Source organism: Paralichthys olivaceus, chromosome 13 (assembly GCF_024713975.1).
Source record: "Paralichthys olivaceus isolate ysfri-2021 chromosome 13, ASM2471397v2, whole genome shotgun sequence".
NCBI classification, from domain to species: Eukaryota; Metazoa; Chordata; class Actinopteri; order Pleuronectiformes; family Paralichthyidae; genus Paralichthys; species Paralichthys olivaceus.
In genome coordinates this window covers 20,072,574-20,088,054 of record NC_091105.1, presented here as the reverse complement: position 1 = coordinate 20,088,054, position 15,481 = coordinate 20,072,574, and the positions used below count along the sequence as shown (strand labels likewise).

At 41.3% G+C, this 15,481-nt stretch overlaps 1 protein-coding gene and 1 long non-coding RNA gene across 3 annotated transcripts; both read right to left on the bottom strand.

Annotated features, from left to right (window-relative positions):
* Positions 1-1,086: 1,086 nt before the first annotated feature.
* Positions 1,087-1,317, bottom strand: LOC138413483 (uncharacterized). The gene is made up of 2 exons (XR_011245840.1): positions 1,177-1,317; positions 1,087-1,118 (listed from the first exon to the last, which is right to left on the bottom strand). It is a non-coding gene; the product is annotated as an uncharacterized lncRNA (long non-coding RNA).
* A 428-nt stretch (positions 1,318-1,745) lies between these two features.
* LOC109632116 (sialic acid-binding Ig-like lectin 10) lies at positions 1,746-15,248 on the bottom strand. Of its 2 annotated transcripts, none has more exons than XM_069536910.1 (19): positions 15,193-15,248; positions 12,647-12,712; positions 11,740-11,838; positions 11,503-11,614; positions 11,259-11,404; positions 11,016-11,136; positions 10,745-10,881; positions 10,372-10,494; positions 10,107-10,253; positions 9,364-9,469; positions 8,944-9,107; positions 8,215-8,364; positions 7,926-8,057; positions 6,330-6,411; positions 4,202-4,250; positions 3,934-4,020; positions 3,722-3,855; positions 3,069-3,189; positions 1,746-2,439 (listed from the first exon to the last, which is right to left on the bottom strand). In XM_069536910.1, the coding sequence occupies exons 2-18, from the start codon at positions 12,693-12,695 to the stop codon at positions 3,078-3,080; spliced, it is 1,950 nt and encodes a 649-aa protein (XP_069393011.1). In that variant the 5' UTR covers positions 12,696-12,712; positions 15,193-15,248; the 3' UTR covers positions 1,746-2,439; positions 3,069-3,077. The 2 variants fall into 2 exon arrangements, with proteins under 2 accessions (XP_069393011.1, XP_019946806.2); XM_020091247.2 differs by lacking the exon at positions 15,193-15,248 and adding an exon at positions 12,828-13,004.
* Positions 15,249-15,481: the final 233 nt, after the last annotated feature.

Sequence of the window (15,481 nt, the reverse complement as noted above, 5' to 3'; positions counted from 1 at the left end):
TGGTAATCAGAAAGATTATGACGTTCCTGTAGGTTAGTGGAGATAAAGCTGCTTGAGCCAATCAATTTCCACCCTCAACAACCAAGAAGGATTATTGCACAAGCTGAGGCTGAGGCATAGTAAGACTTGGGCAGAGGAATCTCTTCATGTAGAAATGTTGACGGTTTCACTTCTCGACAATGTTTGCAATTCACCTGGTTCCACTGGTGGTGTAAGAACAAATGAGAATCAGAAACTGATGACTACAACAGTCTTTACACAGATGATGGGATCTGAGTTTTTGTTTCAAAAATAAATCAGGTATAAAAAGGTATTTTTTAAAAAGAAGTGGATTTCAAACATCATTACTTGCTCCTACAGACAGGATTGGTTATCAACTTGGGCCCAGAGCAGATACAAATAATGCAGAGTCATAAGGAAAATGGTAAAAAGAAGATGATTTCTTTATTTTGTACGTGACCCATCCATAAATCTTGTTAGTTACAGTGTGGTTTCCAAATATTGTGTAATCATAGATAATAGATATAGCAAATACACACAAACAATACTATTGCCTACGATCACCATAATGTCATGTCAATTGTGATTATTAGGTGACGATAAACGTTAAATGTTTGACTAATACACACCTTCATTATCACATGCAAATACACACAAGCTTATAATAATAAGACACTTTGATTCAGGTTAAAGCAGCTGTAGACGCATATGAACGGGTCGATACAACTTTAACAGACAGAGCTCCCACGGAAAACAAGCAGTTACTGGTAGACAATCGCTTCTTAGCAGACACTGGTCCACAGCTGATGTCGGCTGCATCCTCCAATGGCCACGTAGAAACAAAATTACCCTCATGGCCTTAAATTGATTAAATGTCACTCTACATCTTCTTTTCTCTGAATGGAATCTATAAATATGTTAATACGGCCGTGGGCCCTCCTCTCCGACTCCCCACCCTCACAATGCCACCAGCTACTGAGCTCCACCCACAAGTTGACATGATTGGTTTCTGGAGTTTGTGACATCACAAACTCATGGCTTTTAGAATCAGATTTTTTTTAGTCCAGGTGGACATTTGTTTATTGCAGTGTTGAGGTGTAGTGTACTCAGCCATGGTGCTGACTGCTCACTTCACTCAAAATGTGTCTTTTATCATATGAAAGGCACAAGAGGGACATGTTAACATGCTTAAAAACTAGATTTTCACCTAAGAGGATCTGTTTCAGGTTAGTATGTTGCTAGCTTCTGCAAACTAGGAATACTCAGACACAACTTGTTGGAATAAGGATCACTCAGGGAGATCACCTTCATCCTCTTCATTGTGGAAGTTCGGATGCGGGTTGTTCAGCCTGACGGATGCTCTATAACCAGTGCAGACCAACTTCTCAAATCCACACCAGAGTGAGCGATCACGAGGACATGTCCTTCAACCAGAGCTGAAAACTAACCTCCACTTCTGTACTACTGAAGCATTAACATAAGAAACATACAGTAAAAAATAACATGGAGCATAAGAACAATTTTAGTGCGATTGCTACAATATGTTTGGCTGATTCCAATGTGTGAGGTTTCACGTAGCCAGCAACAGTCTCTCAGAGGAAATTCAAAATCAAAATATCATTAACTTCCTCGAAGTCTATTCACTAGATTCCTCTGACTTTACTACCGACCAATCCCCCAATCAACATATTACCAATCTCTGCTTAGTTTGAAGTATTTGTGACCTGCGAAAAAACTACAACATACAAGTTGTAACATGTTTTATTTTTCTTTAATGTAACAAGCTACATGTGTGATTTGCTTTACTGCTAACTAAGCTACAATAAAAATTCAAAAAATAACAGTTCTAATAATTGAATAAATGTCCCAGCATCAGCAATTAGAACGAGAATAGAAAGTGGAGATTCATTGCATATTCTTTTTTCAGCTTTTCTTCACTATTATGTTTAATACCACACTGTCATTTTTATTGGAGTCAAAGATGTTTGAATGCAAAGGATTATGACTTTTTATTAGTCTTAGGTTGTAGAAGTTAATGGATCACACAGTCATATTGCTCCATCTATATATTGGTTGCAAATTTGAATGTCACACAAGAACTAAAAAGCAACATTTGTTACAACATGTACTGTGGATATGAATGCAGGCTATTAGTGGTGATGCTGCTTTTTCTAAAGTTTTGACTTCATCAGAAAAAACTGTGGTAAGATGCATAGAAAAGAATAACAGGAAAGACATGCAGCACATTACTGCAGCACAGTGTTGACACAGGACTCGCTCGTCAGCAGCAAGGCCACATGTTGCCTTCATGGTTTGAGGAACCATAACAACATGTCTGACCCAGAACAGTGTAATAAGGCATCATTTGAGTTCACAGGGAGTCATTTCTGGTTCCCATACAGTTTCTGGTTCACAGGAGGAACCTGGAGTTCAGTTCAGCTGAGGGGGAGAACATGGGCAAAATCAGCAGATTAGAATAATGTAGAATGATATGAGCAGAAATGTGAGTGGCCTTAAGCTAAGAGAACACAACTGAATGCAACAGAACAACATAACACAATTAGATCTTTAGTTTTAGGTAAAGCTGGGCAATAAAATAATGTCAGTAATGATCACATTATTATTTTCATCAATAGCAATATAACAAAGGTTGACTATATACTGATACAAAGCTTAGGGATAACGCAAAACAGATCTACCTCAGATTTCAAAAATGTTTTGTTGTTTATCATTCTCTACTCACAGAGAGTTTGAACCCACAACCCCAAGAGTTTCTAAATGTTATTTATAATATGACATTTATCCGGATAATTATCAACATTGACTGACATCAAATTTTTAATTTTGAAATAATTTTATGTCCATATCGTCCAGTCCCAGTACTCATTTGTTCACAGAGGCGTTTCATATTGAAGATAAAACAAACACATAACCCTGAATGTATTACTTATGAGTCAGATCCTCCCCAATCCCCAATTTGTTTTAATACATGCTATATAAATAAATGTATTATTATTATTATTATTATTATTAGTATTAGTATTCGTAGTAGTAATATGTAGACATACCTGTTTCCTTTAGTTCAGGGATGAGGCTGGGGTACTGCCCCAGGTGTAAACAACTTTGGAGGAGTCATTTGGTTTTCTATCGCCACCTAGTGGCAGGTTGTGGACCTGCACTTGGTCTGCACTGAATCAACATCAACAACGAATAAAAACCATCTGAGTTCATCTGGACATCTGAGTCAGATTATCGCATAAACAGAGATATTATTTTGTGCGGCAATACTGGGACCAGAGATTTATTGTAATGTCACAAACAGAAGAAGGCGTAAGAAGAGGAGGAATGAAACAGACCAAAGAGACAGTGATGACAGGAGATGATGACAACAAGAGAACAAGAGGGAGATGGGGATGAATAAAGCAGTGTGGTTGTAAAATAAAGACATGAAACAGTAGATGTGCTGCTGTGGTCAACAGATCTGTAGGAAGAGCAGATGGAGGAAGATGACAGAATACTGGAGAATGAAAAAACAAGGAGATGGAAAGTAAAAGAGTCGGATTCAGAGGAGGAGAAGAAGAGAGGAAGATGGAGGAACATGGGATATACCAACCGAGATGAAACAACGTCCACTTGCAGATGACAAAATCACTCCTATTCTAAATGGGCATGATTTCATGTAAACTGGGTTTGGAATAAAATTTAAATAAAAACAAGCTACCTGCACAACTTGGAGTAGTGGACGGTGATGTAGTTGGGGGCGGGTTTACGAGTTTCAACCTCTGTGATTGGCGGAGCATCTTTTAGAGGAACGATCGAGGGGTGGGAGTTGTCACTCAAGTCCTCTGTTTCTTCCTAGACAAACACACACGCCCAAACATAAATCAAATAATCACATGATTTTCATTTCTGTTGTAAGACTGAGCTGCTCACCGGTATGTCAGACATCTTGCCCTTTCTCACTGGGAAGGTCTGTTGGGCCGACTCATAGAACATGGTGTCAGCTGTCACTGACGGACGCTGGGGTCAAACACACACACACACACACACACACACACACACGCATAAACACACACACACGCAGCCAAAACAGTGAATTCAAATCGCACATCATAGATAAGTGTAATAAGTATTAGAACCTTGATTTTACATTATGAAGAAATGTTGTGAGTAAGTTTGTATTGTAAAATAATAACTGTACCTTGTTTGCTACTTCTACTGACTCCATGTCTACTCTGTGCATGTTCTTGCTGTGAAGACACAGGAGCGATTATCCAACCATAATGCAGTGATAACATCTGACACAAAAATAATGCAATTAATCCACAAAACTGGCTGAGTGAAAATCAAACTCCTGCAAAAGATATCAATGAAATATTCAACAAACTCATATTGAGTAAATGAGCGATAATGGACAGAGATTACAAACATTTGTAATTATGCAGAGGACTACAGAAATAGCCCATCAAGCAGTGAGAAAATAGCAGAGTACAGTTCCACAATACATGCAGCTGACCCCAATCTTAACCAGATCCTTTTCTGAAACTAGATAATATGAACACAAAAAAACACAATACGTAACATAGTAATTATTTAACAGTAGCATTAATTGTTGTTGGACAAAGTATGCAAACCTAGTGGATCACTGATATGAATGTACACATATCAGTTCATTTAAAGAACTAACATAATTCAGGTTTTTCAGTCAATCCGGTGTGAATGGGAGGCACCTTACAGTACAGGCTACATTCAGGCATTCACAGACACATTCATATAAACTAGTGCTTTTTGTATCACACACCATTTACACACTGTCATCAGGTTTTAATATCTTGCCCAAGGACACGCTGGCACACAGACAGCAGGAGCTGGAGATCAAGAGAAGCTGGAAGTAAGTGCTGAGCGAAACTTTATATAATGATGTCATATTAAATTCAGTGATAGCAATATGTGGGTTATTTTGTGTTCAGAACATTAATATTAACACTGTTACATTTTACTATGTTTATCTCGTTAGCTGTGTTTTTATAAAGGAAAAAAAAAAGTTTCGATTTAAAAAAAAATTAATTTCGATTTTTACTTCTTGATTCCAAAATCAGTTAAATGCTGCTGTAACAAAAAGAGCTGCTAAAACAATTTTCACTGTTTTAATGTTGGTGACAATGTTGAACACTGACAATAAAAGATTCTGATTCTGTTTAATACCACAGCAGACAGCTCACTTGTTAACTAACTTTCTGCATCTCAAACAGCACAGTGACACTTTCAGCTTTGGACAGGTCACACGAGAAATGCAGGTTTGTTGTCATTATGATATTGTCAGTGTCACGTGTTGCCTTCTTGTGTATCAGATGCTAAATGAGTGTAGGTGTACTGTTAAGACTGCCGGCTGGCGTGTGTCATTGCTGTGTGTTTATGTTAATTTGGGCTGTGCGGTCCCGGGGGCAGGATTGGGCCCGACAGGTGGAGGCGTGGTCTGAGTTTATTCAGCAGCACCTGCTACGTTTCCTCTCCCTCCTTCTGATTGGCGGATCTCCAGACCACCGCACCAATCACCAGAGAGCATCTGCCCTATATAAGCTCCAGCTGCTGCGTCAGTCGGGGCTGTTGATTAGCAGCAGGCTATAGATGGTTTGTGTGATGTTGTTATTGACTTGGTGTTGTTATTTCAGGCATTAGATGTGAATTCATTGTGTGAGTGTCAACCTGAGTGTGTTTCTGTATGCCTCACTAGTTTATGTAGTGTTTTAATAGCAGGTTCATTGTTTATGGGATGAAGAGATTATTTTTGCATCTGTTGTTTTTAAAGAAAAGCATCGTTTGCTCTAGGTTAGCGTCCTCTTTTGGTTATATTTGTTTGTTTGAGCATCACTTGTTCAATAACTTTAATTTCAAATGGTTACAAGCTAGGGTCGTAAACATACACTGGAAATACACTGAATGTTCTAAACTGATATAAAATATTACATAAATTAATAATGGTTGAACTTTGTGTCTACTGCTATGATACTTTTTAAAGGCTTCCCAATAGAATAATATATACACATATATATATATATATATATATATATACTTATTTGGATTTGTTTAGTAAACTTTTTGGACTTGCAGCTACAGCCTCTCACCAATAGGGGTGCTGGAGCCCCCTAAGCTCCCCTACTTCCAGTGTCCTTGCAGGGACTGAACTGTTTTTTTGTGTTATTTGTGTATCCTGACTCTAATTGTCTGCAGTGCGGGTCTTAGAGGATCTGGTCACATGTTCGTCAGCTGTATGTGAGCAAAAATATGTATGTCCCCAAACTTTCTGGCACAACTCTACTTAGTGTCACCTGATCATAATGGCCACGGTCAGAGTGATGAGTCCAGCAGACACGCCCACTGCTGATGCCAAGGCAATGACCTTAAGGCGACCTGCCGGGGGGAAGGATAATAGAGGTCATCGTCAGCAGGACTGGAGGCAAGAAGTGAAAAGAGGAAATGGTGGATAGATGAGATATGACATGAGATGAACAAAAATAGAAGTTCAGCGAGCTAAAAGAAAAAACAGCAGCCTATTTCTACTTCTATAAAAATAGAAAAAGGGAAAGCGAGTGAACGGGGAAAAGAGCTGTGCATCATCTTGCAGCTGTCTAGACTCGAGACGTGTGTTTCCAGTTGTGATGTCCAAACCTAACTCCACTTCTTCAGCTGTCTAGACTCAAATAGTAGTTTTCCACAACACCTCATCACCTCCTCCTCTGCCCTCATAGTGAGAGGACTTTACGTGACTCACCATGACTCATAGACAAACGGCCAGGAATCATGAGAGCACAATGAAGACCAGAGCCTGGACCCTGTGCTGCGGTAGTGACAAGGAGGTTTTATCACTCACTTCAACCTCACAGAGCCCTACATAAAACACTGTTAGTGCCACAATCTCATATAAATCTCAGATAATCAGAAGCATAAATGTACAGAATGGGGGAGGGGTGTTTCACTGAGGTTATCAGAGACACGCCATCTCCTCCACTGCATTACACTGTGACACATGATGTCAAAGCAGAGATGAACCACTACAGTGATTAAGACTCTGATTGTCATCATCACATTAATGAAACTCACCAGGTTCCTCTGCTTTGTCTGTGTACAAGGTGCACTGTTTGAGCAATAATCCATTTTTAAAGAAATACATTTGTGTTTTGTGGCCAGCGAACTAGCGAAACTCTCTGGAAGCCAATCCTAGCTGACATTACTCAAGAGGCGGGGTACACCATGGACAGTTAACCAGCGTATCACAGGGTTAACATACAGAGACAAACAACAACTCACTTAGAGTCTTCAATTAACCCACAGGGACACGGGCGGAACCACTGTGCTTCCCCCAAGTGTTCATGTTTGGTTTTATTTGGTTATTTGATGCTGTAAAAAATCAGGTGAAACATCACTTGTGATTGGTCAAGCACGTGTACCCACAGGACCTTGTTACTGCAGCTCCAGCCCCCAATCGCTACTTCTCAGTTCAAGGAGACACCAGTAGGAGGAAGTGGAGAAGTGTCATCCAACTTTGTACACAGTTTCAAATCCAGCCTGTCTTTCTATCCACTTTCACAAAATAACATTCTAAACAGGTTACAGAACTGTCCATGAGGTTTGATTGCTAAATCAACTCAAAACTATAAATGTGACTATCATGATGGTGCTTGACGACAAGTGGAGGGTGACAAGTAATCAAGAGTCTTATATCATTCTGTCCAATATAGATATTTCAGCTTAGGCTGAATGGGTGAACTAACCAGCCGACTAACAACACACTAAAAAATAAAAGTGATAATCTACAATAAATGAACATAAACAAAATATGCTTCATTTTTGATGTGACACAATTCAAAGATAGACAAACAGAGTCTGACAGATGAGATAGTACCAACGTATGAATCTTCATGTACCTCTGACTCGTACAGTGAGGACCGGAGAGCTGTGGGCTCCGATTCGGTTCCTGGCCTCACAGTAGTACTGGCCGCTCTCTCCAGGGCCGACCTCTGAGAAGGTGAAAACTGGACCAGACTTGGCGCCCCACGCTGAGCAATGGAGCACAGAGAGTGTTTCAGATAAAGACAAATATACACAGAGCAGGGGCCCAATGAGCTTTTAGAAACAGTTTACCACATAGGAACTTCAGTATTGATGATTTTGTTAAGTTAACTTCAAGTGGAATCACATTTTTTGGATGCTAACATTGTACAGAGCCCCCGTCCAGAGCTAAGCGGTGCCATGTGAAGTTGTCCACTGCTGGGTTGGCCTGACTGCTGCAGGTCAGAGTCAGCGGTCGGCCAGCGTCCACCACACTGGAGGGACGAGCCAGAACGGAGGTGTTCTTAGGAGGATCTGGAGAGAGAGAGAGAGGGAAAAAAGAGACATGGAGTGGTTAATGTTTTTGTTGATTGCATTAATCAAATCTTGTACTTTTTCCACATGACATGGTCACTTTTTAAAGGCAACATTCTACAGTGTTATGAGTCTTTGGAATACTAAGTCATAGTGACAATGATCCTGAGTCAGAGAAAAGAAAGAAGGGGGAGGTCAGGAGAGATTGCTGATTCCCCCATGATTAAATATGTCACCAAAAATGGATCCTAATCTAAAGTTATTGTTTTAAAAATATGTAGCTAAAGCTACAGTTTAATAATCAGTTTGAATCATCTCTCCAGAACAGAAACAGAAGATATAGATGAGCAAATAGACGGGGTGGAACTTTAGAGCTATTGATTAGCAGATGGAAGAGAGGTTGGTCAATACTGATTTGAAAATGTTCCAAATGTCGCCACAGAGTAACTTGGCTGTATATATAAATGAGTATTTGTATTAATTACAAATAGTGACCACAATATTTGGTCAGATGCTTCAGGCAAAACCATCTCAGATAAGAACAGAGATAATTTAAAGAGTCCCAAAGCCACTACTTACAGAGCACAGTGAGTGTTGCAACAGGGGAGGTCTGGTATCCTAATCGGTTGGCTGCGGTGCAGTAGTACTGACCAGTGTGGTGAGCACGCACCAATGGTAATGTGAGGTTCTGAAATGATCCTTTAGCCAACACCTGATCACCTAGAATACGATACCAAGAATACCTGCAGGAGAGAGGGTAGCGATGATGATTTAGGATTTCTATAACAACCGTAGAATAAAAGGAAAACAGTCACAGTTTTTTTAAAGATAAAGGATGGATACATATCTGGTTTCGTCAAAAGTGCTCACTCCTAATTTATGTGATGACAAAGGGAAAACACTTAAGGACCATGATGTGTAAAAGGGTCACACTCAGTTCATGTGTTTGTCATGTGTTTGCTTTATACTTGTAGGAAACTCCATGTTGATTCCTGGTACCTGTAGGCAGGAGGGTTAGCGTGGCTGACGCAGCTCAGGTTTACATATGAACCTTCTCTGATGTCCCCTCGAGGACTCATCAGCACATGGGTGTTCTTTGGAGAGTCTAGTCTCAGAGACGGAGAGAGAAACAGGGACGTTATTACCACATCATGAAAAATGTTCTCTCACATAGAGTCAACACCACCGGCAATACCTTCAATTGAGCAGGTTTCACGGTGGGACCACTGATTCTCACGGACCATCAAACCATATAAAATCCATCATGCTGTTTTTACCCAGGAAACTGAATGGTATATTTGAAATCCCATATTTACGATTCAACAAACAGAACACTTTTGGAGTTCAGGGGTAAACAGTGTTTCAGCCAAATCCAATACAACTGACATGACTGGTGACAACTTAGAACGTAAAAAAAACCAAGAGGAAAAACCCATAAAATGCCTCAGTACTGTTCCTGTGGTGTTAATTGTATTGGATTTGGCTGCAACACTGTTTACCACCGAGACTCCTATGTGGACTCAAACACTTCACCCACCCCTCCATCAGCATAGCAAAGTGGTGAGTAGAACATGAGGGCTTAACTAACTCACTTTTGGCTGAACTATCCCTTTAAGACCTAAGACATATGATACATCATACATCCAGATCTAATATAGGTTTTGATAATCAAAATTAAATTCTGATCTCTATGTAGTCTTGCCTGCACACCATGCCTGTGATAGTGATGAAAACACACTTACATGTGACATTGAGCAGCAGTGGTTTGGAGCGGTCTGTCCCCAGTGAGCTGCGTGCGACACAGAAGTACTCTCCTCTGTCTGAGTACTTGAGGTGGGACAGGTGGAGCTGAGGCCTGAAACTGTCCGGGATGCTGCCACTCTCCATGTCTGCAGAGCAGAGCGAGACATGCGTGCAGATTAGCACACGTATCACTAAACGTTAGAGGACAATCCAAACCCTTTCTCTGTCATCAACCTTTCGTAAACAGCCTGGACTGTCCTGTACCTTTAAACCATGCAAAGCTTTCTACAGGCGGAGCTGCATCACTGCTGCAGGTCAGAGTGACAGACCCCCCCTCGGACATCTCCCCTCCAGGGAACACGGATATGGAGGTGGAGTGAGGGCCGTCTGGAGGGAGAGAGAAAGAGAGGAAAACAGAAGATAAGAGGGAAGATATATTCCAAATGTAAATACAGTTTATCATATATCAAATATTTTAAGTATTTTATCAAACTGTTAGAATACTTCACATACTATTGCACATATTGGATATATATATATATAATACAGTTTTAGCTGCAGGCATATGTAGGTAGGAACAGGTATCCTGAAATCCTCCTTTTTTGGTCGACTTGATTGGTTGATGGAGGTTACTCACGTCCCAGAGCGAGGGAGAGGGAGGGGCACTGTACATTTTGTGGCGGGATTGGTCGACAGGTGTACGCTCCAGTGTGCTGCTGGTCAAAACGAGTGATGATCATCCATTTCTCATAAGAGCCGAGGTTCAGTCCATTCCTGTGTTCAGATCGCAGTGTTATAAACAGTATTCATTTTACTCCAGTGGCAGGTTAGTGACACATGCATTGTGCTTTTTGTTGCATTGTGTAATTTTATAATGATATGGACCTATACTATCTAGAATAACAAACCTGTAGAGTGCAAGACTCCTTCCTGGAGCAGCACATCCTCTGGCCTGGCAGCCAACAAACACTGTCTCGCCAAAGCCAAACATGTTGGCCGGTCTGGCTGGATGCACGTGGACCTGGAGGTCTGACATGTACACACAGACATTCACACATGCACATAACCACTGAATGGGTGAGACCAGTGCAGTGCTTTATCTCTACTCGATGCAATCACAGGGGAGATGTTCCAGTGGTTTCAGTTTGTACCTGTGACTTCGAGAGTGATGGTGTCGGGGGAGGTCCATCTACCCAGTGGTTGGTCCGTCTCAAACCTGAAGTGATACTGGCCCGCATCACTCAGCTTCACGCCCCGAATCTGGACTGAACAGCTGGAATAGCTGCCCCCGATGTAGCTGAAACCCAGGATTTGAGTATCCTACATTATTTCTAATCAGGTCACTTTCAAAGACGTCATTTCATCCGACAGCCATCATATCTATGTTTCTCCTACCGTGTGCGTCCACTGTACGAAAGGCTGATCTGATTTGTGTCAGTGTGGTAGGTGAACTCCCTGCGCCCCTCTGCAGACACACGGAACCACATGACTCGCTTCACAATGTGGCCTGAAAACCAGAACAGGGAAAAAGTCTATATTAATAGAGTATAATATTTAATATCCAATAACCAAGACAGGATACAAAATCCACCCATGAGGATAATATAAAAATGCAAAGTAATAGTTTCATACCTGATGGGTAGTCATAGCGACAGGGCAGAGTGACAGTTGTTCCTGCCCACACGCAGATCTCCCTCCTGGAAAATGACACACTCCACCTGCTCTGGATACCTGAGCACGCACACACATACACACACACAGACACACACAAACACAGACAGGACCGAGGCACCAATATTAAGGCACAAACACACAAAATCAGAAACAGCAAGGTGCACAAAAGCAACACATAATGTGCACACACACAAAAAAAGGCCTAAAATAATAAACTTGCACAAAGCACTTAAGTTGAAAAGCATCTCTACACTCATCTGTCTTGTCACACTTTTTTATTATCTGAACTAATGTTTTTCATTTAAGACCAGCTCAGATACCAGAATGATTTAGCATCTATTGGCTGTTGTATCCACAAAGAACACATGTTTGGAAACTAAAGGAAGTGCAAATTTGAATCAACTGCAAGAAAAACGTTTCCTTCCATGTGGCCCCTCGGAGGGGAACTCAAACCACACTTGTGACCCATAAATTGTAAGCACCGAGATTGAGCCTTGATGTGCAGCCGTGGTGTCGGCCTGTGCTGCTAACTGCCTCCCTGACTGACTACCTTGCACAAAAGCCAATCAATACTTATAAATAACCTGAGCGTAAAGGCACAAAGGACACCTGGCTGCAGAACCCTATGTTCATAATGGATCCTATTAGTCAGTCATTTATCTTTCCAAATATGATTTACAGTAATCTGTGACACTTTTTTTCATGTAAAACTTTGAAATAAAGTACAAATTTTAACAACAACTGAAGAAGCTGCCAGCTCATCTCTCCTGCTTCAAATGAATGCAAATATATGTTTAGATAGATTTGACACCTCACAGTAAAACTAAGCTCTGATATCTGAAGTGATGTGTTGTTTTTTTCTTACCTGGTAAAGCTGTGAGGATGATGCCCAGAAGTAACGCACCTGCCAACATCTCCGCTGACACGAGCTCTGTAATGTCACCGCAGCAGCAGAGAGGCACAGGGAGACAGAGGAGTGGATAACAAAAGATTTATCAGGATAAACACCAAACACCATACAGCTGATTGAAAGTGAAGACACTCACCTCTCTAAATATCTTTATTCACGTCAGCACAGTCAAACAGAGAGACTTGCGAGCGACCCGGACAGCGATGGAGGTGATTTTTTTATTGCGGTGACAGTTGCATGGTGCTCAGAGTCAGGTGGTGTGAGGTGAGCAGGGGAGTGGAGAGGGCAGGAGGAGGGTTAGGAGGAGGAAGAGGAAGTATATGCGTGTGTGTTTGTAAAGCCACTTCAGCTTCCTCCTCATCCTGCATCTTTTGAGCTGTTTCTATTTTCACTTTTTCTCACTTCTCCCTCTGAAGGTGTGAGACTGTTTTAAGCTGCACTGACTCAGATTTCATCATGTCGCGATGAAAATGTGACTTGTCCTTGTGATTGTCACTTTCACAACTGTCTCTTGATGACAACCAGAGCAGCAAAGCAAATGGTGTGTGTATGTACCTGGGATGTTATCTATTGTGGTTTAATGATAATGCTAATACTAGTATTCCAAATAAATACTGTACAAGTTAAGTGTTCATAGTTTAGATATCGATAAACTCATATCTACTGACACCTTTCACATGGGCGGCTGTGGCTAAGGGGGTTGAGCTGTCGTCCTAGTCTTTCCTTTCTGCATGCCGAAGTGTCCTTGGGCAAGATATTGAGCCCCAGATTGACCCTCATGGATAAAAAGTGCTGTCCATAGATGCACTGTATGAATGTGTGTGTGAGAGAAAAGACCATTTACACATTTGATCCATCGATTGTATTCAAATATTGATCACAGCAGAGGTTTTTAAACATCTAGTTGTTCATCATCAGTGGCACGCATACAGGATACTCAGATTTACGACATCGCAAGAGCGAGTGGATCTTCAGTCTGCTCTCACACTGTCACATCGGTCGTGCAAACTTACACCATCTTGATTGACGGATGTGTTAAATCAGCCATGTCTATCTGTTGAGAAGACAGACGTGCACGGTTCATTTGAGAAATGAATTCAGGCCTGTTGGCGTTCGCTCATATACATATGTCGAGCAGACAGACGCAGCAGCCCAGATGTTCTCTCATCCACGGCTCTAATTGAGAATTGTTGGCACTGACAACTACCCACAACCAGACGTAAGAAGGTTCGAGACCTCTCAGTCAACTGTGTCCACTTAGCCTGATGAGTCTAAATGACTTTAACATCCTACCCTGCCACAATTTGGCCAATAGATGTCAGTTTAGCGTCACGACTCGGCCAATTGGCTACTTACCCGAGCTTTGACCCAGGAATAATGATGATGTACAGTTTAACATTTCATTCAATCTCGATTCGCAGGCATCCAAATGAAGGAAAAAAAAAGGGGAGTTAACTTTGAGGTTTCAGAGACGATATCTTGATCTACATCTGGAAATGAACACTGACATTTTACTTACTAGCCAACTGATCAAAGATGATGAAGGGGTAATATAAGGGATCAGTGCTGTAGTTAAGAAACATGGTTGTATATCCGATTTATATCCTGTTGGGTGTTAGGATCCATCTTTGGTTGCTCTTCACATGAAAACTACAGAATTATAAGTGGTTTTAATCGTTACATTCCTCATTTGCATCCTGAAAAGGCTCTATTCTACAAGAGGTCTCCATTATGTTTAGTGGGGAAAATGAGTTCCACTTTGAACTACAGCCCTAATAGGGAACAGAAAGTCTCTGGTTGGGAGAGTTACTTTCAAAATATAATCAAAATCCTCAGGATATGAGGTTAAATGAACAATATATTCCAGTTCACAGATTGCTAGGTTGGATTATGGTTTGAGACCCAAAATGGGTCACAGGCCCTTTTCTAGCGGGTCTCCACATGACAAGAACTCTCGTATGATTTAATGATCCTGGATCCCAAGGAAAAAAAAAGTCATTTTGGTCGCCGGCTGAAAAGTTTTAAAAACCTATACTGTTTTTCCCCCTCAAATACTGTCTGTATTATATAGAGTAAGAAGAGTGGTGGGCTTTGAGCTTAACCTGCAACCACAGAATGACTTCAAAAGGATCACGGCACACTAATAGGTCAAAGCCTGATGTAATCTTAATCGAAAACAGGCCGGACTAAACGAATGAAGAGAAACAGATGGACACAGCTAGATTAAGTGTGACTGACCACAAACAGGGAGAGAAAGAGGGTGAGAGAGGGAGGAATGAGAAAGTTTGAGGGGGAAGGTATAGGAGAGAGAGGGGGGTAAGAAAAAGGAGCCAAAAACATGATGAGGTAAGGTTGCAAAGGAGGAAAGAAGGAAAGACGAGAAAGGAAAAGGAGGGATGAATAAGAAAAGGTTTGAAAGAAGACAAGTGAGCCAGAGAAATGGAAAAAAATCAAATTTGCAAGGGGGGAGCCATAGAGAAATGTATGACAGTGTATCCAACCTTACGACGGGGAAGGTATCCATCCACTGACCGCAGCCTTCAGGCCAGATGAAGTGTGACCGTCTGGTGGTCAGACTGGACCTGAAGATTTTCCGCTGTTGCAAAACACTTCCTGCCTGCTGTTTTCATGTAATGTGACCGCTCACAGTTCGCTCCCCTGCCATACTTTAAGTTGTACAATATGTTATTTCTGTGTTATTCCTTATGCCCACAGATTAGACTCTTGGCTCTGCAGGCCCTCCAGCCTTGGACGGACTCCACATAAGCAAATAACGATTTGACTGTCCAA